The following is a 23789-nucleotide window of genomic DNA, read 5'->3' as shown; positions in this document are numbered from 1 at the left end:
TTAACTGATATCATTATCCCCCTCCAAAAAAAGTATTTAACTTATTAAGTATTGGCCCTGATTCTCACATAAGTAAAGATATTTGAAACATCCTGGGAGATCAAGACACTATTTCTTTTTGAAGACAATAAGATTTTTTGCTGTTATTGTTGGGGCCTGTTTCTGTAGAAACTCCTGGTGTGGAAACCATGATCAATAATTAACTCATCTTTAACAGTCCTTAGAGAATTGCCCAGCTCACTGAGAAGTTAAGTAAATTACTCATGGTACCATAATTGGCATTTGCCTGAATCCAATTCTTCTCGACTCCAAGGCCAATTAGGCTCCTCTCAACATCCCTATTTGGAAGGATTAGCAAACAGACACATAAAAGCTTAGAAGAGGACTGTTGCTGGGACAGGAAACATTCAAGATATGTCTTTATACAGCCAAGCTAATTAAGTCCCAACAACATACAACCAATAATCCAAGGAAAAGAAAGAAAAATCAAAATCATATTTTCCAAAAGGCTCTGTGACAGCATTTAGAAGCTGGTTTATAGCCTGGTTTCCCTCAAAGATTCACTAATATATACCAAGCACAACCCTAAACAAATTAGATATTACCACAAAGTACCATTCCATAGACCAAAAAACAACAAAAAACCTACCACAACAATGGCACATCAACAATCCACTCAACTCAAACCCTCTGTGGCAGAGACATGTTCCCTGTGGGTTGTTTAGTTTAATTTACAGAATCTGCCTCAGTCACTCTGGAAAGACATCTTGGTTTCACAGAAAAATTGTCAGGCTATCTGCGAATAATTCAGAAAGGTGAAAGCTTACATGAAAACATAATCCTTCAGTAAGGATCCTTCAGCCCTGTTCAGTTAAGTAGTGTTTAAAATGTATTCTATTTTGATTTACTATCATATTCATTTTCAAATACATAGTATTCACTCTACTTACATATACTTATATACTGATTAAAGTAGGTACTCTGTTTATTCACATAGCTTTTTTTACCTGAGTATAAACACAAGTGCTTATTTCCCCTGGGGGGAAGGGGTAATGAGGAAAGGTACATTTGCATATGCACACATGACAATATAACCACCCCATTTTTGTACAATCAGTATTATCAAATAAGCAAAATAAATTATTTTTATGAAGTGTAACATAATCCAAAGATTAAAAAACAAAACAAAACTAGGTTCAGTGTTTATTTGGATTGTTGTTAAAAGGATATGGTAGAGACATGAATTCAATTCATCTGAACATAGATTAGATGAATATCACCTGAGAAATCCCTGCAAGTGCTGAGGATACAAAGGCAGAAACAAAACGATCCCTACCCTCAAGGGATTCAAATTTTACTGAGAGACAGATAGGAAGGGAGAGAGGGAGAGAGGAAGGGAGAGAGGGAGAGAGGGAGAGAGGGAGGGAGGGGGGGAGAGGGAGACAGAGAGGGAGAAAGGGAGAGAGGGAGAGAGAGAGAGAGAGAGAGAGAGAGAGAGAGAGAGAGAGAAGGAGAGGGAGAGAGAGAGGTAATACATTCATGTACAAAAATAAGTAAATATCAAAAAGAAAAAAAATAAACAACCCAAAAACACCACAAAGAAATAAAAATTTCAAGAGGGAAAACAGAAAATGTCTTATGTAGGAGATGGCACATGAACTGCGCTATGTAGCTCTTCTGTGAAGTAAAGATGAGGAATGAGTACCTTTGAGACACAGAGGGACCATTTATAGAAAAGCACAGTTAGGAGATACAATGTCATAAACCAGGAATAGCCAGCCCATTGACCAGAGAGTACAGTAATGGGATTAATATGAAATAAGACTGGAAAGGTAAATGGAAGTTAGCCTGCTTAGGGCTTTAAATGCCAGACTGAGGATTCTGTATTTTAACCTGAGACACTAGGAAACTGCTGAAGGTTTATTTTTGAATAAGGGGGTATCATAGAGAACAATGTTTTAGAAAGTTAGATCCGATATGGATTGCAGAGTGAAGTGAATCTTCCCATACATGATCGGAGAGGGAAAACTAATTCAGGAGGCCACTTGCAATAGTTGAGATGAAAGGTGATAAGGTACTGAACTTAGGTACTGTGTACCTAGAGGAAGAGAAACAGGAACTAAAGATGTTACTGTAAAGAGGTAGAACTGAGCAAAACTTGGCAAGACTTGGCAAGTGGTTGGATATGTGGGGGTTGAGGGACAAGGAAGAGTTACGAATGACTATAAGGTTTTGAACTTGGATAACTGGAAGCATGATGATGTCATGTGAACAGAAATGCAGAAGTCTGAAGAAGCGATGGTTTTGTGGGAAATGTATTAAGCTGTTTTGGATATGTTCTTTGAAATGCTCATGGGACATCCAGGTGGAGGTTTTCAGCAGGTAAGTGATAACACAGACTCAAGTCAGGAGAAAGATTTTTCATCTAAAAAATCCCCACCAATACAAACTGTTAGTAGTGAATACTGATGATCATCTTCATATATAAAAGATAGCACATAATTATACTAAAATCATGACATCTCTTTGGTTGCAGCTAATCACTGCCTATAGGGCAGGCCAGACCTACTTTATTATAAATTACATTTTCTAGTGAATACTGGCACAGTGTCACATATTTGGTGCCCATACAACACATAAGACTTTAAGCAGCCACTCACCATGGCGGACTAGTATGTTATTTAGAACTTATATGATGATATTTTAAGTAGCTTGATTTTTTTAAATCAATGAATAAAAGACATTTTAGAAACCAAATATCTTGATGGGACAAGGACTATATCTGTAACTAGTTTTATATAGTTTCAGTATGGATAACACATGAAGGTGGGCACTTGATAGATGGAAAGAAAATTTTATTACAGTGAATTCCAAGAAGGCATGCAAATAAATATATTCTTTTTGTAACACTATGTATTATCTGAATCTGAACTGTATACTGATGTACTAGTGATAAGGTTGACAACTTCAAGACAAAATGTAAGCCTATGTTTTAATGCTAGCATATTTGACATATTATCTCTGACATGAATCTGTAGTTCAAGACAAAAGTATATATATTATATTAAATACTAAACATACATACTAAAAGGGTATGTTTTCTTCTATTTTTAGCTATGCATTTACAATCTTAAAAAACTAAACTTTTTTTTTTCACTGGGTTGAGATGCTAAGCTATAATGTGGGCAGAACTGGGGCAAGATACCAGTCATGTCTGATGAAATTTTTGAAATTTAACCAATCTCATCCAATATTGCTCACTGGAAGCTTTAAGATAAGGCTTAGTTATCACAGAATAAATTATCTACATAATTCAGAAATGCTGTTTGCTGAGGTGAAAACTCCTTTCCCTATTACTTTCCTTCCTCTTCTGTTTTCTCACTGTATCCTTTGGAACTCTCAACTCTACTGTTAATGAATCCACTTCATCTTAAATCACTTCACACTATTCTTGGGCCAGTTTTGGGCCTTTCTAGTTTTCATTGTTCCTTCTGTCAGACTTCCCAGGACTACCATAAAGACTGAATCTGAAGCTTCTTCTCCTCATTGTCAATTTGAGATCCTCTCCTGACATAATTTAGCAACCACTCCTTTGAATTTATTCCATCTTCTTATATCATCTCCCTCAAAACTTTCTTATAAATCCTTGTTACTGTAATATCCTGGCCTTCAGGTCACACTCTCTCCTAAAGTTAAATATCTGGTTCCCAATCTTTCCCCCCACTTCCTACCCCTGCACCAATAGTCAATATACAAGTTGATGTCCTCTAGAAATACCATAGTTCGTGCCTCATCACACAGACATTAGCTTTAATCATTTACCACAACTATACTGACTATGAACTCTGAAACTTTCCTTTCTGGTGATAATATGCTATCCTATTTCTTCCTCTGCCTTACTCCCAAACCCATTCTCTGTCCTTACCACACCCTTCTTTCCGTTGTAACAATCCAATATTACTCCCCTAGCCTTGCTTTCACTTGCCTTGAGTAGATGAGCAATTCAATTGTAGTCTTCCACTTTTGAATCCCCAACCAATACCCCAAGGCATTTGTTGCTGTTCATACCCTGCCAATCGCAATCCTGAAAGACCCTCTATTTATCTCTACTCCTACTCTCCAGCTACGTCCTAGCTCCTATTCTTAAACACAGCTCCAAGTCACATACTACTAAAAATGTTATCTACTGTCAACTGCTCCCTTAACTGTATAGCAAAATTTGTATTCTTCCTTTTTTCTACCTCTTTCCTCCCTTCTTTCCCATCCCTGGATGAACCTGTCTCCTATTTTACCGAGGTAACCAAAGTCAACTGTTATGAGATTCTTCTCTCCTTACTCCGTATCTCAAAATCCCTCTATGGCTTTACTAGTCCTCTTGTCTTTTACGTTCCTGTCTCTGAATAAAAGGTGGGCATTTGTCCAGACCACTCATCTATAGAAGCACTGCTCCTCATTTCCTCCAGGAGCTTGTCCCATCAATCATTCTGACTCTGTCCTTTCCTATAAGGCACTTTCCTTGATTCCTACACACTCAGGTTTATCTCATTCTTAAACCCTTCACTTGACCACAACCATCACCTCTAAACCAGAAAAAATTGGCCATACTTCCTTTTTTCACTTTCTTATTACCCACAAACTTCTCAATCTTTTCTAATTTGGCTTCTGACCCTACATATACTAAAACTATTTTCTTCAAGGCTACCAATGATTGACTAAATCCAATGGATATTATGTACTAAGAAATGATGAAAGGGACAATTTCATCAAAACCTGGGAAGATTTGTATGACTTAATGCAGAGTGAAGTGAGAACAACCAGAAGAATAATATATGATAACATCAATATTGTAACGTCTTTTCCAACAACTTAGACCTAAGAAATCTATCAATGAAATGACTGACTACAATTTCAGAGGACCAATGATGAAGCATACCACACATTTCTTAAGAGAAAGGTGACAGACTCAGGGAGCAAACTGAGACAAATTATTTTAATTTGTTTTGCGTCAAGCAAAACATATTACATGCATATTTGTTACAAGGGTTCTGTTTCTCTTTTTCTTTTCAGTGGTAGTTGTGGGGGAGATGGGAGATAAAAGAAAATAAATACTTATTAATTAAAGAAAAACCCAATAGCAAATTCTTAAGCCCTCATTTTCCTTGACCTGTCAGTAGGGCTGGTCACTACTGATGAAACTGCCAAATGACAGTAAGGAATCCAATTCAACAAGTATGCAAAGTGTGCAAAATACTAGTTAGTCAGCCAGCATTTACTAAACATTTACTGTGTGCCAGAAATGTGCTATGGGCTAGGCAATAGCCCTTGCCCTCAAGGAGTTTACGTGAGTGAATACAACATGCAAACAGAAATATATACACAACAATTTGGGAAGGGAGAGAAAGCTAAGAATTAGGGGAATCAATTCCTCTAAGTGAGGAAAAAGTACTTTTCAGGCACTCTTGGCATCTTTGATTCTCTCACTGGCAAAATGCTATTTCTCTGAGGTAATAAATTCCCTGATGTTGGGTCACTTATTTCTTTGGGTTACAGTTCCATGCCTCACCCTTTGCCATATTCTTATGCAGTGCTATGTTCTAGGAAAGATCAGGGATCTACTTGTTTGGAATGGGTTCCTCTCAGAGAAATCTATTCTGCACTTGCTAAAAGAACAAAATACATCTTTAGGGAAAAAAATCTAGAATAACATAGGAAATAATGAAGGAAAAAAAGTCAGAAATGAAGGAAAAATGGGGGAAGGAAGGAGAAGGGAACAAACATTTGCTAAGAGCCTACTATATGCCAGACTCTGTGCAAAGCACTTTCCAAATATCTTATATGATTTAGGAAACAGAGGCAGACAGAAATTAAGTGAATTGTCCAGGGTCACACAGCTATTAAATATCTAAGGCTGAATTTGAACTCAGGTCTTCCTGACTCTAGGCTCAGTGCTCTATCTACTACATCACCTAACTACCTCAAATTCTATTGTAGATCTCAAAATATAAAGCAGCTGCCATCAAAACTATTTGGTACTGGTTAGAAAATAGAAAAGTAGATCAAAGGAATAGACTATACAACTATACAGGGGAAAATCAGGAACTCAATAACAGTGTTTGATAAATCCCCAAACATAAATTACTTAGATAGAACTCTAATAAAAACTGCTAAGAAAACTAGAAAGGAGTTTGGCAGAAATTAAATCATATGTATCATATGCAATATTCCACAATAAATTCAAAATAGATATATGACTTTACTATGAAAGATCACAGCATAAAAAATTAGAAAATACTAAAATCATATGCTTTTCATAGCTATGGAGAGATGCATTTTCACTAAATCAGGGATAAAGGTAATCATAAAATAGAAAATCAATAATTCTGATCACATGAAATTGAAATGTTTCTGCACACACAAAAAAATTAGTGCATCTAGGATAAGAAGAGAAGTTTGAGGGAAAAAAATCTTTGTATCAAATTTCTCAGAGAGTAGTTTGGAATCCCAGAAATCTAGACAACTAACAGATATATAAGATTAAAAGGCATAACTCATTAGATAAAAATAGTATAAACAGTTTACTCAAAATAATTATAAACTGTTAACAAACACAAGAAAGAACACACAGGAGTAGTAACAGAAATGCATATTTGGTGGAGCCATGAATCAGTACTAGCGTTCTGGAAAGCAATTTGGGATTATGTAAATAAGGTGACTAAAATATCTGTACCCTTTGACCTAAAGATTTCATTAGGCATGTACACTTAAGGAGGGTCATCGATAAAAAAAAAATCTCCATGTAAACCCAAATATTTATAACAACACTTTTTGTGATAGCACCGAACTAGAAACAAAGTAGATGCCTTTTAATTGGGGAATGGCTAAACAAATTGTGGCATATGAACACAAAGGAATATCATGGCACTGTAAGAATTAACAAATATGATGAATACAGAGAATCATGGAAAGACAGGATTAACGATTCAGTTCCAAGGAAACAATATACATAATGACTACAACAAGGTAAAGAGAATAACAAACACAAAAATGAATATTATGAAAATACAAAGAACAAGCTCAGCCAAAAAGGAGAGATGAGAGAAGCCATCCCCAGTCTACTCTTATGCAAAGGTGGGAAGTCCTTGGGTGTGGTAAACTGCATTTATTTCCAAACTGTTGATATACTGATCTAGATTCTGTCTCTTCCTTTTCTCTAAAACATATTATTTGTTTTATGGGATGGCTCTCTAGTAGGGGTGAAGGAAAGGGTTAACTGCAAAGAATTTTGGCAAAGTAAAAACAAAAGATTTCAATAAAAACATTTTTTAAAAAACAGGTTTGTTCTGCAAAAGCAAGGTTGGAAATGGTCAACTTCCCCCACAGGCCCTGCCCACAGGACCTTTTCCAGAACCAGGCCCAGGATGCATACTCCAGACAAGACTCTTGATTACACTTGCTTCTCTAACAACCCTTTCCAGTACTGGTTGAATTTCTGGTCAAGGTGGAGGAGTCAGCATACTCCTTGTTTTCCATCACCACTTCTACAGTCTCTCTTTCTCTACCACTATTAGTTGGGAACCTCTCCATGCTATTCAAATTTATCACCCAATCCAGACCCAAATCTATCTACCCCAGGGCATTCTCCTTTTTCCCTTAACCAGTTCAGGGCCTTTGTCCCTTTCCCATCCAACTCAATTCCTGACCACAGAGGAAGAGACATTTACTTACATGTTGATATTTGCTCAAATACTTGAACTACCCAGTTCCTCAATCTATTATTCATGACCCACCACTCCATCTCAGCTACAGAGTTACCATCACTTACAAATGATCCATTTCTGTGTTCAAGAATTCTGAAATTCCTTTACTTGATTACCTTTTATTATTCTTTCCCACAAGACTCAGTATTGGGACTTCTTTTTTCCTTCCAATGGTCAAAGGATATGAACAAACAGTTTTCAGAAGAACTGCAAAGTGTTCACAACTACATGAAAGAATGCTCCAAATCACTAATAAGAGAAATGCAAACCAAAACAACCCTGAAGTTTCACCTCACACCCTGCAAATTGGCAAAAATGACCAAAAAAAAAAAAGATACTCAATGTTGGAGAGGTTGTAGAATAATAAGCACATTAATACATGGATGGTTGAGCTGTGACATTGTATAACCACTTTGGAAAACAATTTGGAAATTATACAAAAAAAAAAAATAACTAAAATGTCCATACCCTTTGAACCAGAGATTCCATTACTGGACTTATACCCCATGGAAGCCATTAAGAAGAAAGTCCCCATATTTAACAAAATATTTATAGCAGCCCTTTTTGTGACAGGGAAGAATTTGAAACAAAACAGACATCTATCCATTGGATAATGGCTAAACAAACTATGGTACTATGAATGAAATGGAGTAATACTACGTTGTAAGAAACGATTTGTGTGATGAACACAGAGATGCATGAGAAAGATCTATATGAACTGATGCTGAGTGAAGTAAGCAGAGCCAAGAAAATAATGTACACAATAACTACAGCAATGTAAATGGGAAAAAAACCACCTACACAAGTGAATACAATAAAATTACAAGGATCCAGCAGGAGATGGAAGAAGAAATAAGAGAACACAATCAAAACACTCCTTTGTGGAGGTAGGAGGCCTGCAGGTATTAGACATTGCACAGGTTTTTGGACTTTTTCAACGTACTGATCTGTCAAACCTATTTGTTATATGGGATGACTCTCTGGAGGTGGGGGATGAATACTTGGGATAACTATGATAACATAAGAAACAGAAGTCATCAATAAAAACTTATAAAAAACATAATCCTTATTTGCAGGAGCTTACATTCTAAAGGGAGAGAGAAATCAAGTATATATGAATATATACAGCATAAATATATAGCGAATAATACAAAGCAGTTTAAACACAAGGTATGTTTGAAGAGAGGATTAACAGCTAAGGCATGGAGGGAGACCAGGAAGGCTTCATGCATCTTAAAGGAAGAGAGAGGACAACTGGAGACAGAGGTAAGGAGGGAGTGCATTTCAGGCTGGGATTTGACAGCCAGCACAAAGGCACAGAGATGGGAAAAAGTATTGTGTAAAGAGAACAAGCTAGAAGGCCAGTTTGGCTGGAAGGAGAGTGATGTACCATTAGGCTGAAAAGACAGGTCACAAGGCCAGGATATGAAGGGTCATAAAAGTTAAATGGAGGAGTTTACATTATATTCTAGGAGCAATAAGAAGCCACTGGAAAACTGATTAAGTAGAGGAGTCACATGATCAGATTCCCCAATGTTCTTTCCATTTGCATATTTATCCACATTCGCAACATCTCTACCAGTAAAAGAGAATCTCTGTATAGATTTCCTTTTTTATTTTGTATCCCAGTGCCTAGTATAGTGCTTGGTACATAGTAGGTTTTTATTTTTTAATTAAAAAAAACTAATACGCTGCTTGTAACACAAGTAACATATTGCGAAGGGGTAAATACAAAAGCTTACACTTGAGGTCAATTAATCAACAAACATTTATTAAGCTGTTAAAGCAGCATGGTATATTAAATATTAAAATGTTGGACTCGGGAGACAAGGAGATCTGGATTTGAATCCTACCCCAGACACTAGCTGTGGGACCTCAGGCAAGTCACTTTAACCTCAGCTGGCCCTGTTTTCCTCACTCGCCAAAGAACAGTGTTGGACAGCATGTCCTCTAAGAATATTTAGAGCACTAAATCTATGATCTTATGATAAGGAGCTGCCTTATAAAGGTTAAGGGAAAGGAATAAGCATTTATTATGCATCTACTATGTGCTAGGCATTGTGCTAAGTGCATGATAAATATTATCTCAGAGATATTATGACAGACACCATATTGGGTGCAAGGGATACAAAAAAACCCCAAAATGATAACAGTTCTAGCCTCAAGGAGCTTATATTCTTACTTGAGAACAGAGGTACATAAATAAAATGCAAAATAAATATAAGGTAATTGGGAAGGAAAGTCTAAAGCTCCCTTCAAGAAATGTCAGCACAGGATGGATCAAGTACTGTTAAAAATGTTTGTCTAAAAAAAAAGGTTTCAGTGTACTGAAAAGCTCCATGTGTAGTAAGCATTTTAACAATGGCCTCACAGTCCCTATATCATTTCATAATTTTAGTAGAATAGCTACTAAATGCTCTATGAACTTTGGAGTTTTGGTGATAGATTTCCTACTTGTGTCTTTTCTTCATTACCTATTTATTACCTATTATCCATTTTCTTTATTACCAAAAGATCTAATGGACTTAAGAAATATCAAAGATGATCTAAGAGTTAAATATAATGAAGAAATTCACACTGAACATCACTGGCAAATAAGTAATGGCAATGTATTGGTTGTTGTTATTGTTATTATTAACTAATAACAGATATATTTGTGGGTGCATGTGTGAGTTTTACAGTATAGCAACTAAATACTTAAAGGAAAGCTAACTGAATTTCACGTCAACTTAGAAAATACTCATAGATGATTTCATTGTGCCTCTTTCAGACTTTGAAAAATCTAAGAGAAAAATAAACAAGAAAAAAATTAAGGATATGAACAGAATGTGAGAAAAACTAGTCATGACAGTTTTTGGTGACTACTAAAAAGTATACCTATTTTTCAACACTGAAAAGTAATTTTGAAGTTTAAACCTGATGTTTTAAGAATACAACAGTTACAATCTATAATGCAATAAAAATTGTAATCAAAGAAGGAAATATGAACAGAGGACAGAGACTAAATAATTATCCCAAATAAGTGGGCCAAAGGAAAAAAATAGAAAAAAATGAAAATGAGACAACATATCAAAACTTGTGGCATGTGCCTAAAGTAATCTTTAGGAAATTTTATCTTTGAACACGTATTTACAAGGAAGAAAATATCAACCATTTGAGCATGCAAAAAAACCTTAGCTTTTCATCAAATTAGTCACAAAATAAACACAAAAGTAAAAATTTAGAAAATATGAACAAAATAGAAAACAAAATGATTGAGGGGGGAAATAAAACTGACCTCTTTTTTTTAATCAACAAAGTACACCAGTACCTAATCTGATTTTTTATAAACAGAAGAGGGGCAGCTAGGTAGCACAGTGGATAAAGCACTGGCCCTGGAGTCAAGAGGACCTGAGTTCAAATGAGGCCTCAGACACATAACACTCACTAGCTGTGTGACTCTGGACAAGTCACTTATTCCAAATTGCCTCACCAAAAAAACCAAACCAAAACAAAAAACCAAATTACCAAAAATAAAAAATGGGAATTCACAATGAAAAGGAAAGAAAACCATTATAAGTTATTACATATATGTATGTGTGTTTTATATATATAAATATATACATACATATATACATATATATACACACAACACACACACACATACACACACATATATGTAATCTTGGTAAATAATATACCAAACAAAGCAGAAAATTTAAATATAATATTTACAATATGTAAAATACTCAAATGAACAAAATAGGATATTGAAAATATAAACTTTTTTTCACAGAGATAAATTAAACAAATTGTAAATGAACTCCCAGGTAAAAATCCTTGTCAGATGGATTTGAAACTGAATTCTAACAAACATAAGACAAATAACGCCTATGCTACATATACTATTTACAAAAATAGAGAAAAAAAACCACCTTACCCAATCCTTCTATGAGACAAAAATGATCCTGAAACCAACACCAGGGAGAGACAGAGCAGAGAAAGAAAACAATATACCAATATCACTAATGAATACTGATGCATATTTATTATATATTAGCAAGACTATAGAAATATACTTTAAAATTCTTCAATGAGCAGGCTGGACCAGGTATGCAAGGATAGTTTGTAATGTTGAGTCTAAAAACACTAAAGAACAGGAATAAAAAGACTTCTCTTCAATATGATAAAAAGTAGCTAAAATAAAATCTAGCATTATTTGTAGCAGAGAAACAGCGTTGGGTTTCCCCAGTTAAGCGGTTCTTAACTTGGGGTCTGTGAACTTGTTTTAAAAAATATTTTGATAACTGTATTTCAACATAATTATGTCCTCTGTAATCCTACTTACAACATTATTTTGAGAAAACGTCCATATATAATCTTCTCTGGCCTGCAAAGGAGGTCCCATGACACATAAAAATGACTAAGAACCTCTGAAATAATTATTTGACAGTGCTAGAAATACTAACTATAAAACAAGAAAGCGAGGAGACACATATAGGCAAAGAGGAGGCAAATTTGTAGATGATAGGGTAGTTTGCTTAAATAAGGCACCTTAAAAAATCAATGAAAAAATAAAACAATTAATACAGCTTAACTAACGCAAGCAATCAATCCACAAAAAAAAACAGCAGCCTTGCTGCAAATGACTAAGAAAACTCAACAGGAAGAGGTTAAAAGTATAAAATTCCATTTAAGAGAGTGAAATGCATTAAATATTTGAAAATTAACTTACCCCTATGCATCGGACTTCAGTTACTCCAACTACAAAATAATTTTTTATATAAGTAGGTGATCTAAATAATTGGAGAGATTTCTAATATTCATAGCTGGGCTGCATCAATACAGTAAAAATAACAAAACTAGACTTTGGGCCAGTTAAATCACTGGATACTTTACTGCATTTACATTAGATGAAACAACAAAATTCATTTGGAGGATAAAAGTTCAAGAATAACAACGGATTGAGATACAGAGAGAGACTGGCATAGAGTATAGGTATATATTGGTACAGGGAACTCCTACATGAGGTTACTTCTACCAAAGTGGGCCTGCACGTTCTCTGAAACTTAAGGATCTTAGAGAGCAGTCCACAGCACCGAGAGCTAAGTCACTAGTTCTGTCAAAGGTAGGAGATATCCGAGTTATGGTTACTAAAACTATTTGGTATTGAATAACAAAGTTGACTAGTGCAATAAACTAGGTAACCAAACTAAAAACAAATATAATCAATAATCTAGCGTTCAATAAATTCAAGAACATAAACCACTTGAAAAGTGAGTCTATTTCAAAATAACTGCTGGGAAAACTGGAAAGCAGTCTTGTCAAAAAATAGGTTTAGATAACCACACATTATACCCAATTAATTAAAAATGGATAAACAAGCTAATTTTCTTTTAAAACCACACCATTAAAAATATCAAGATAACTCACAATTACAGACATGGGAAAAATTTTTAAGCAAACATGCAAAAAAATCATAAAAGACAAAACAGATCTATAAGGAATGACAAATGTATAAGATTAAGACCCATTCTCTAATAGACTAGTGGTGAAAGTCAAGAATAGTTTTAAAAGAAGAAATATGAACTATTAATAGCGATAGAAAAAAATATCCCAAATCAAATAACCAATTCATTTAACTAGTTATAATAATAATAATAATACTTAATAATAGCTACAGGTACAGTACCAGGCGGTTATGTGGCTCGGGGATAGAGTGCTGGACCTAGAAGATTCACTTTCCTGAGTTTAAATCTGACCTCAGATACTTAGTAGTAACCCTGGGCAAGTCACTTAACTATGTTTGCCTCTGTTTCCTCATCTGTAAAATGAGCTGGAGAAGGAAATGACAAACCACTCCAATATCTTTGCCAAGAAAACCCCAATGGGATCACGAAGAGTCAGACATGACTGAACGCTTGAAATGACTGAACAACAACGTCAGGGACAGTGGGGCATAACAGGCAGAACTGATGTCAGAGTCAGGAAGGCCTGGGTTCAAGTCACTTCACCTACATGTGCCCTAGACAACTTTCTAAGAACATAAATAGCAGAGCAGGCGCTGTGTACATTGGTAGATAATTCCTTGCCAAATGCTCCCCTGAACTGATGAAATCCCAGGTCATCAAAAGAATATTATTATAGCTGACATTTATACATGGCTTTAGATTTGGAAAATGCTTTACATATATTATCTCATTTGATCTCTATAATTACCCAGTATAGGTAGGTAATATTATTATCCCTATTTTACAGGGAAGGAAACTGAGGATTGGAGAAATTAAATGACTTGGGAGGATTTGAACCTATGTCTCGATCCAAAGCTCTAATTGCTATGTCATGATGCTTTTTTTTTTCTTCCCAAAAAAGGGAAAATTCATTTTTGGGCAGCTATGGGAAGACCAAGCAAGCTGCATGACATTCCATCTCCTGCCTCTGTGACTATACAGGTGGTCTTCCATATGTGGAACGCTCCCTCCTTCCTTAGGCTTAGAGTGTTACCATCTTCAGAGGCCTTGTCCTGATTCTCCCACTTGTTAGCAAGATGCTCTGCCCCTGCTCCCCATTACATTCTATTTATTTTGTACACATTCTATATTCACTTAACTGTGAATGGTACATTCCCTCCTAGTAAAAGCTCCTTGATGGCAGGGCCTGTCTCAATTCTGCATTTGTATCTTTAGAGCCTAGCACATAGCAGAGGTACTTAACACAGGCTTGAACAATGCTGGAACTGTGAATTGGGTCAATGTGAAATTACTCAAGATAAGTTCCTAAAGTGATCCTGTCTCTGACCTAGAGATCCTACTTCTTCAAGGTAGCGGAGGGATCCCTCAAACTGATAACCAAAAGTCTATAAATATGTTTTCAGTGGCATTATCTGTGCTAACAAAAAGCAGGAGATGAAACGTGTGTTTGTGTTAACAGCTAGGAAACGGCTGAACAAATTATGGCATATGGATCTAATAGAACATTACTTCACCTTAAGGAATGATAAGAACTCAGAGAAACATATAAGTATCAGCATGAACTGATGCAGGATGAAGAAAGTAAAATACATACAAAGATAACAATATAAATCCCCCACCCCTACACATACACACGGATATCCATTAACATACACATATCTGTTAAGACCATACTGTGCTTATTTTCTCCTATCATCTGTTTCTCTGAAGGTGGATAACATCTTCCTTCTTAAGTCTTTCCATGTTTTTCTAAACCAACTAGCCCATCATTTCTTACACCATAGCAACATTCCAACCCAAACATATCCTATCTGAGAGATTATCTATGAAACTTTCCCCTATCAATTTTCTGCATTCCTTCTATTCTTGGCTATACAAGTTTTATTTATACAAGAAAATTTTAATCGAAAATAATCGAAATTATCCTTTTTACATTTCAACAATGCTCTCATCTTATAATATAGTTCAAGGTCTGATATTGCTGAATCTACTTCCTTTATATCTTTTTTCTTTGGTTTCTTTGGAGCTCCTGACCTTTTGTTCTTCCAAATAAACTTTGTCTAAGATGATTACTATCCCTACTTTTTTTTTACATAAATTCTACTCCTGCCCTTTATTTTTGTGTGTATCTCTCAATTTTATGTTTCCTGAAAGCAACATATTGTTGAATTCTAATTTTTAATCTGCTATCCATTTCCATTTTATGGATAAATTTATTCCATTTATGTTCTAAGCTATGATTGCTTGTGTATTTTCCTCCTTCCTGTTTTTCCTCACTATCCTCTTTTCACCCTATTTCCCCATCTCTCCTTACTCCTCTGCTTTACTTCTACCTGCTACCTTGCCTCATATTCTTTAACCTACCTTTAAAAATCCCTTCTTTATCCTCTCCCCCACTATCCCCTTGCCCTCTTATTTCTTTCTGAATTTAGAAGACTTTTATACATACATCCCTCTTTAACCCATTCCCAATGAAAGTAAGGTTCCAACAGTACCCATCCCCCTTAGTAGTTTCTTCCGTATCAATTTATCCTTTTCTGTCTAATTTGTATGCGCTAATTACTCCTTTTTATCTCCCAACAGTTTTTTTTAGAATCACCCCATCATATTCAGCTCAGCCCAAGCCTTTCTTTCAAACTACCCAAATAATGATGACAATTATAAGAATACTGCTAATATTTTCACATATACAAAGTAAATAATTTGACCTTATTGAGTCCCTTAAGATTGGTTTTTAAAGTTTACCTTATATTTCTCCTGGATGTTGTTATGTTGAATTTTCCCTTAAGTTCTGGGGTTTTTGTCCTTAAAAACTTGAAAAACTTTTAATTTGTTAAAAATCCATTTTTTTTTCCATTCAGGATTATACTTAACTTTGCTGGTAAGTTACCCTTGGTCGTAACCCCTGCTCTTTTGCTTTATGGAATACAGTATTTCAAGACCTATGGTCCTTCAACACAGTAGCTGCTAGGTCTCGTGTAAACCCTATTGTAGCTCCATGATATTTAAATTGTTTTTTTCTTGTTGCTTCCAATATTTTCTCCTTAACCTCGGAGCTTTGAAACTTGGCTATGATATTCCTGTAAGTTTTCTTCCTGGGATCTCTTTCAGGTGGTGATTGATGGATTTTTTTTTTCTATTTCTGCTTTGACCTCTTGCTCTATAACTTCAGGGCAATTTTCCTTGATGATTTCTTATAATATTATATCAAGATTATTTTTTATTGTAATTTTCAGGTAGTCCAATTATTCTTATATTATTTCTTCTCGATTCATTCTCCAGATCAGTTGTTTTTCTGGTGAGATGTTTCACTTTCTCTGCTATATTTTCATTCTTTTGATTTTGTTTTATGATTTCTTGGTGTCTTAGAACATCATTAGCTTCCCCTTGCCCAATTCTAGCTTTTGAGGAATTATTTTCTTCCTTAAGTTTTTGATTTTCTATTCCTAGTTGGTTGACTTTCTTTTCATAATTTTCTTGTATTTCTCTAATTATTTTTCTTTGATCTCTTATTTGATTTTTAAAGTCTTTTTTAAGTTCTTCCAAGAACTTTTTGTGCTTGGGACCATTTGATGTTTCTCATTGAAAAAGGAGAGGCTTTTTAGCTTCATTATCTTCCTCTGAATATGGACCCAGATCTTCTCTATCCCTGTAGTAACTATCTATGGTTGGATTCGTTCTCCTTTGCTTATTAATTTTTAGTTTTATTTTGTTTTTAGCAGCTATTAGTGTAATCAAGTTGTAGTCCCCAGGTATGGGGAATGGTGTTCCAAGCCTCAGGTCCTTCCTACTTTTATTTTCTGAGGTCTGACTTGGGGCCTATCCACTCCTAAGCCACAACTAGGGCCCCTAGCCACACTGTCTCACAAATAACGTTGGTGCCTGTGGTCCCTCCAGCGGCTGCAAACTACAGCGGTCCTCTCTGCCCCAGAACTGAAACGGGGGACTCTGCTGCAAGTGCCCACAGCCAACAAGGTCCCTGTCCCTCGCTACTGCACTCACCAGGTGTGTGCCAGCCCCTTCTCCCCACAGCCACAGCTCGGGACAAGTCTAGCCAGCACAGCTGTGCTCAGCATCCCTCAACAGCAGAAGGTCCTTTAATCTTCTACTCAGCCAAGGAAAGTTTCTAAGGCTGAGACTGCCTCTCAACCCAGCAGCCTCCAGGGAGTGTTGTTTGTTGATTCTGCACAGAAGGCCTGGAGGTGTTTGCACTTCACTCCAGCCAAACCTCCACCTTTAGAATTTGGGTCTTTTCTGGTGTCTTCTCAGATTGTCTTAGGAGGACATCTGCTTTATCTCGTTTATTTCTGGTGCTCTGAGGCAATGTTTTGTCAATTTTTGTGGAGGAAATTTGGAGAGCCAAAAGTTTTCTGACCTACTCCACCATCTTCTCAGAATTCTCTACCCCTCTGTAGTTTTTAAAGGCCTTCACAACTTGCCCCTCCTGCCTTTCCAGGTTTCTTACAATACCATCCAGAGACACTAGCCTTTTTGCTGTTCCTTGCACACTATACTCCACTTCCTGACTCACTGCCTTTTTTAAGAGTTGCCTCCCATATCTGTAATGCACTCTCCCTCCTCATGGCCCCCTCCTGGAATCTTCTAAAATTTGGCTCAAATCCCACTTTTGCAACAGGCCTCTCCCTCTTTCTCAGTCTCCACCTCCCCCCCCCCCCAACTTCCTGCTGAGATCACTTTCCATTTAGATAGTATGCATCCTATATCCCCATTGTTGTTTCCTTGTTGTTGCCCCCCTCAGAATATGAGCTCCCTGAGAGCAGGAACCATGTTACTGTCTTTCTTTGCATCCCCAGAATTTAGCACAGTGCCTGGCACATATAAATAAATAATAGATGATGATGATGATGATGATTCATTCCATATACATCTAAGATCTCTATGAATTTACCATGTCAAATTAAAAATAAATTTTTTTTTTTCAGAGACATACTTGAAAGGAAACATAGCACATTGAAAAGAACATTAGATCTGGAGATGAGGGGTTCAAATCTTGATTCTATTACTATTTATTTGTGGTATGACCTCTGGGCCTCAGTTTTCCTCATCTGTAAAATGTGAGGGTTGGCCTTGACAGCTTCTAAAATCCTTCCAGCTCTAAGAAGATGAGCCTATGATACTATGACCTGTACAATTGTAAGAGAGCAATGAATAAAAAGGGAGATATTTCTTATGCTACATTCTTTTCTTGGTCATTTCTGTAGTCACAGTCTATGTAATCTTAACTACGTAATCCTGACATCTGAATTCACAAATTTGTATAATATATAGGTAACATTTGGATATAAGACTAGAGGTATAGAGAAACACTTGGGAAATGTGTTCTCAGTCAGTTAAAGAAAATTAAAGTGCTAGATGGAATCGGAACCAATAGTATCAAATAATTTGAACCTTTCCTAATAAGAATGCCTAATCAAATCTCAGGGAAACACAGACACACAGAGCATCCATATTTCCAACTACTAATATTTTTGGTGGAACTTAAGACACACACAGTAAATAATGATCTTAGTACAATCAAAGCTCCTCTCCCGCCTCCCGAAGGGTCCCCTAGGGAAAGAACATGTCTATTTATAGCTTATTTTAGGTTTTTTTGTGGATTGGGGTGAAGGTAAGTTAGATTAGCCTGGGTAAGTGAGATTTTGTTGTTAGTACACTTCTGGAAATGTTGACCCACTACTGCCTGATACTGGATTAAATGGCTAAAAATAATTTAAAAGGCCCACATTCCATCTAGGTAAACAATTAAGACCAATTTGTCCCCACTTGTATTGCAGGTATCACTGTCTACATACAGGATATATGAAAAAACTTTAAAGAAACAAAGACTTCAATACTGAATCAAAGATTTAGAATGGGAACTAACCCCCTGAGGCCCTCTGGACCAGCCTCTCACATCTTAAAATGAGGTAACTGAAAGCCAGAGAAGTTAAGTGACTTAAAGGTTCAAGGTCACAAAGGTGGTATCAGAGGCAGAATTTAAACCCAGGTGCTCTGATTCCAAATTTAACATTTTTTCCACAGTTGTGGTTGTTCAGTTTTTTTTCAGTTGTGTCTGACTTTTTGTGACCCCATTTGGGGTTTTCTTGGTAAAGATACTGGAGTGGTTTGCCATTTCTTTCTCCAGCTCATTTTACAGATGAGGAAAGTGAGGCAAACAAGGTTAATTGACTTGCCAAGGGTCACACAGCTAGTAAGTGTCTGAGACCAGATTTGAACTCAGGAAGGTGAATCTCCCTGTCTCCAGGCCATGCACTCTTCCACCGTGCCACCTAGCTGTCCCTCTTTCCATGGAATCTTAATCACTTGCTTTGTTCTATATCCTGCTCAAACAGTAGGAGTATATCTACTTGGATGTCTCACAGCCATCTCAAACTCAAGTTGTCTAGCTGCTTCTACCTTCACACTAAAGAGTTGAAAATTGACCCTAGAGATAGTATGGAGCCTTAAGTTGACTAACATGATTGGATCAGGGCTTTAAGAAAAAATCATTTTGGTAGCCACTTTCATCAGTTCCCACTGTGTACAGGATATGGATGGATATATATTGTGCACATACGTGCATGCACACACATATTTTGGGGGAACATAAGATTCTGGAACTGTGGGAAACACTCACAAAGTAGAAACTTAAATTCTGTTTTGGAAACTCCCTCCATAAAAGCAGAGAGAAACTGATCTCTAAGTTAGTCTTAGAAAATTGCATGGGGCCACAGAAAGGTTAAGAAAATGTGTCAGAGAAGACGTCTGAAACTAGGTCTTCCTGACTGCAGGACAGGTCCTTGTTAGAATAATTAGTGTTTTATTCTGAGTGGGGCACATTTAACCCTACCAAAGTTTGGCTCCAAATTACCATGTTTTTTTCATCACAAATCCCCCCCCCCAATTAACCTTCACACATTGTTTCTGCCCTTTCCTGTCTCCCTGCAATTCCGTTTCTGTCATCACAGAAGTGCTGGTAAATGTTTAACAACTGTCTCTCCAGAAAAAAAGTACTCACAGCACATTTTGAAGTTTAATTTGCATTATTATTTTCTTAAATCTAGAAAATTAACAAAACAATAAATCAAACCCTGATTTGTAGGCTTTGCTGATTTGAGGTGTAAATACTCACGCTTGAAAATTTTACATTTAGGCAGAATCAAGGGGGCTCTAAACCAGACACAGGATTCCTTCTACATCTGTTCTTGCTTACTGCACCAACAGTTTAGGATGCTGCCTCTTCTATAAAGCCTTCTGCAAATGTCTCATAAACCTCTCACCAGACTAGATCCTATGTGCTTATTATATTCTAATATATAATATATCAATTTGTGTGGTCTTATCCCCCTACTAGATTGCAAGTTTCTTGAGGCCTTTCCACCTGTGTATTCTCAATGTCTATATACCATACATATGGCAGATATTAAATGCTTATTGAATATGAATTCCTATATAGAGAAAAATAACTCAAGAACATACTTTATGGAAGATGGAATTTTCCCCAGGTCCTACACAAATAGGAAGACAACAGTTTTCATTTATAGAAAACTTTTAGAATTTACAGAGCCCTTTATATGCATTCATATTTAATTATTTCAATAACCCTGTAAGGTAATTAACCTAAGTATTATTATACCTAAATACACACTCAGAGATAAGTTAATTTGACTAGGTTCACAACTAGCAAGTGGCAAAGCTCAAACTCAAGTCTTCTGACTAAGTTCAGTGGAATATCAGCATTCCAGATGTCTAAGTAATCTTTGAGGACTGCACTGATTCTCTACAGGAAGGAGTTAATGGACAAGAGGTCAATCAAGAATGCAATAAATGAAAACAGTGGGGCGTGATCTAACTCAAGGCAAATGGAAGTCCGAGAAGCAAAAAGATGGCTGAAAAGGCAACAGGCCTTGTCAACAGTAATTGCAAACTAAAGGTTTGTTTTCACATATACACTGTGAAAATTACAGCTAGTCCACACCTGCACACATATAGAGTCTTCCTTAAACATGCAGGCAATAACATATAATGGAATTAAGGATGGGCTGTAACCAAAAGAAGACCAAATGATAGTTTAAAACTTCAAGAACCAAAATTTCTCTAGGTGAACTGAGGCAGAGGAAAGATAAGGACCAAGAAAATGAGCAAAAAACGAAACAAAAGTCTAAAAAGATGCCTTACCCCATTATGAAAAATTCATACATTGAAAGGAAGCCCTGCCTTTCAAATAAAATAAAAGTAGCTCTTAGGAAGGCTAAAACAATTTAAAGTTGAACAATGGCCACTGACCATCTGATAATCATTCAAATGCTTCTCTTATGGATTAAAACTATAACAAAGTAAAGATGGGAATCATATTACAGAAAAGAAAATAAAACAAGTTCCAAATTTGACCTGATTCAAATGTGATCTATAAATGCTACACTGCAAGTCAGGAAATCTGGGTTCTAGTTGTGAGTAGATGAACAAATCACTGTAGCCTCTTTATGTTTTGAACTATCTCCTAAGGATTAAGACTATCCCTTAATAGTTCACACAAAGATCTTTTTCAAGATCACAGATATTTTTGCCACTTTGGAAATTTTTACCAATCTTTTCCATATTTATGAGAATCAGATTCTTTGATGCATATTAGCTTCTATAGCCTAAAGAAACACAAAGGAACACATTTCCAATCTTTATAAGCATGTTTACTTGCTCTTAGTGTAATTTCTTTTAGTTCCTAGACCTGAGGATATGCATATGTATTCTTACTCTCTCTGGGATTAATGGGCTGAAAAGTAGAATAAATCTGTATTATGGTTATAGTCTTTATGAGTTGAGAGGGGAAAAGCCACATGAAGATGACTACCTATTGTAGAAAATGAATGAAAATCATATAAACAGTTTTAAGGGCTTTAAAAAGAAGTAGTTGAGAGGGCATGGGTCTTGAAAAACATATGACAACTAAGCACACAAAGAAAGTTGACATCTTGAAAGTTATTTCCCAACTAGTGATTCAGGACACAACAGTGTATCATAAAGACATTACTGATGTATCATGGCAAACCTGGCTTTGCTTGCAGCTCCAGCTTTGGCTCACAAGTGCAGACTTTTCTTGTGCTGGAGTCTTTATCTCACTTTGCTGTTAGTTTACGCCAAGTCACAGGCACGGGGGCATGTGCAAATCCTAATGTGAGTCCTTGAACCCCAGACAAATTGCCACTATCGATGGGTTACGTCTTCATTTCATTTTCTTTCAGTCATGAATAGTCTCCTTACAGAACTCTTTCCCAACCCCATTACCACAAAGGTGTTCACAATATACTTACAAGCTGCTGCTAAATCAAAGCTAAGAAATGCTGATCCAGTCTTTATGAAGTCAGGGATGAAATTACTTATCTTTTGTGCAGCACTAACTTTTGCTTCATACTAAAGAAAAAGTGCCTACAGTTTGATTGGCAATCTACTTACAAGAAAAGTTTAAATTTTATACGTACACTTCACTAATTTTGTTTCTTCATAATTCTTTGACAGCGAACAAACATGCACCTAACACAAGAGTAACCTCTACGAATATGTTATGTCAAAACAGGTCTTGGCGTTTGATCCTATATGCTTTGAATTTCCCGAAGTGCAAGGATGCAAACAATTCCTCTGCAGGCTCTCCTCACCCACCTGTTGCATTACCCCCAATCTCGTGTGTGTGTGTGTGTGTGTGTGTGTGTGTGTGTGCATGCGCGTGTGCGTCTGTGTGTGTGTGTGTGCATATCCACAGTTGGGACCTGGAGGAATTAAGGAGTATTTCCGAGCGTGGAGAAGGACTGCGAGCGCAGCAGGAGAGGCCGGACTAGGACGGAGACGGAGACGGAGGGGGAGGGGGAAGGGCCGGGAGAGTTTGGCGCCGGAGCGTCCGAGCTCCCTCAAGGATCACACCGGGGGCTGGGGGAGCTCGCGCCGGCCAGGGGCCGGGGCGGCCCGGCCTGGGGGTCGAGGCGGGGCCAGGGCGGACGCTCCAGGATGGACCGGGCTCAAGCAGCCTGGGCATCGCGGGGGAAGGGGGTATCCTCGGCGGGCCCGGTCCAGACGGAGGGGGGGGAAGGAGGGGTTCCTCAGGTTCGCGCCCGCGCCGCCGTGGGGGGAGGGGCGGCAGGGGCCCGCACTCACCATGTCGTACACGTTGAGAACCACCAGCTGATTCGCCCCCATCCTCCTCCCCGCGGTCGCCGCGTCTCGCCAGAACGTGGGGGCCCTCCCGCCCCCCGCCTCGGCTCTCTCTCCCAGACAAGCCCCGACGAAGGCCGCTGCTCCCCCCGCCGGCGCTTCGGGGAACGACACCCGGGGCAGACTAGACGTTCAGAGGCAGGACCGCCACAGCATCGGGGGCCTGGGGAGCGCACACGGGACGGGCGGAGACGGAGCCTCTCCCCTGCTAGCAGCACAAGAGATAGCGCGGGTGGCCCGGCCGGCTCCCACTCCTTTGAAGGAGGCAGCTCCTCCTCCCCGAGGCGGACACGTGGGAGAGGCGGGGCCTCGACGAGGGGCGGCTGCCAGGCGTCCCCCTTGGAGGCGGGGCCCGCCCGGCACAGAAGTGGAGCCGGCCTCG

The 23789-nt window shown here is 37.6% G+C and overlaps 1 protein-coding gene across 1 annotated transcript in view; it reads right to left on the bottom strand.

Annotated features, from left to right (window-relative positions):
- LOC114049380 (deubiquitinase DESI2) overlaps window positions 1-23441 on the bottom strand; it is a 45012-nt gene extending 21571 nt beyond the window's left edge. Inside the window, exon 1 of the mRNA XM_027870653.1 lies at window positions 23351-23441. Within this exon, the coding sequence (XP_027726454.1) occupies window positions 23351-23392 (42 nt within the window). The 5' untranslated portion in view covers window positions 23393-23441. The remainder of the gene's footprint in view (window positions 1-23350) is intronic.
- Window positions 23442-23789: the final 348 nt, after the last annotated feature.

Source organism: Vombatus ursinus, unplaced genomic scaffold (genome assembly GCF_900497805.2).
Source record: "Vombatus ursinus unplaced genomic scaffold, bare-nosed wombat genome assembly UNPS02014798.1, whole genome shotgun sequence".
Lineage (NCBI taxonomy): Eukaryota > Metazoa > Chordata > Mammalia > Diprotodontia > Vombatidae > Vombatus > Vombatus ursinus.
This window is presented reverse-complemented; position numbering and strand designations above follow the sequence as displayed.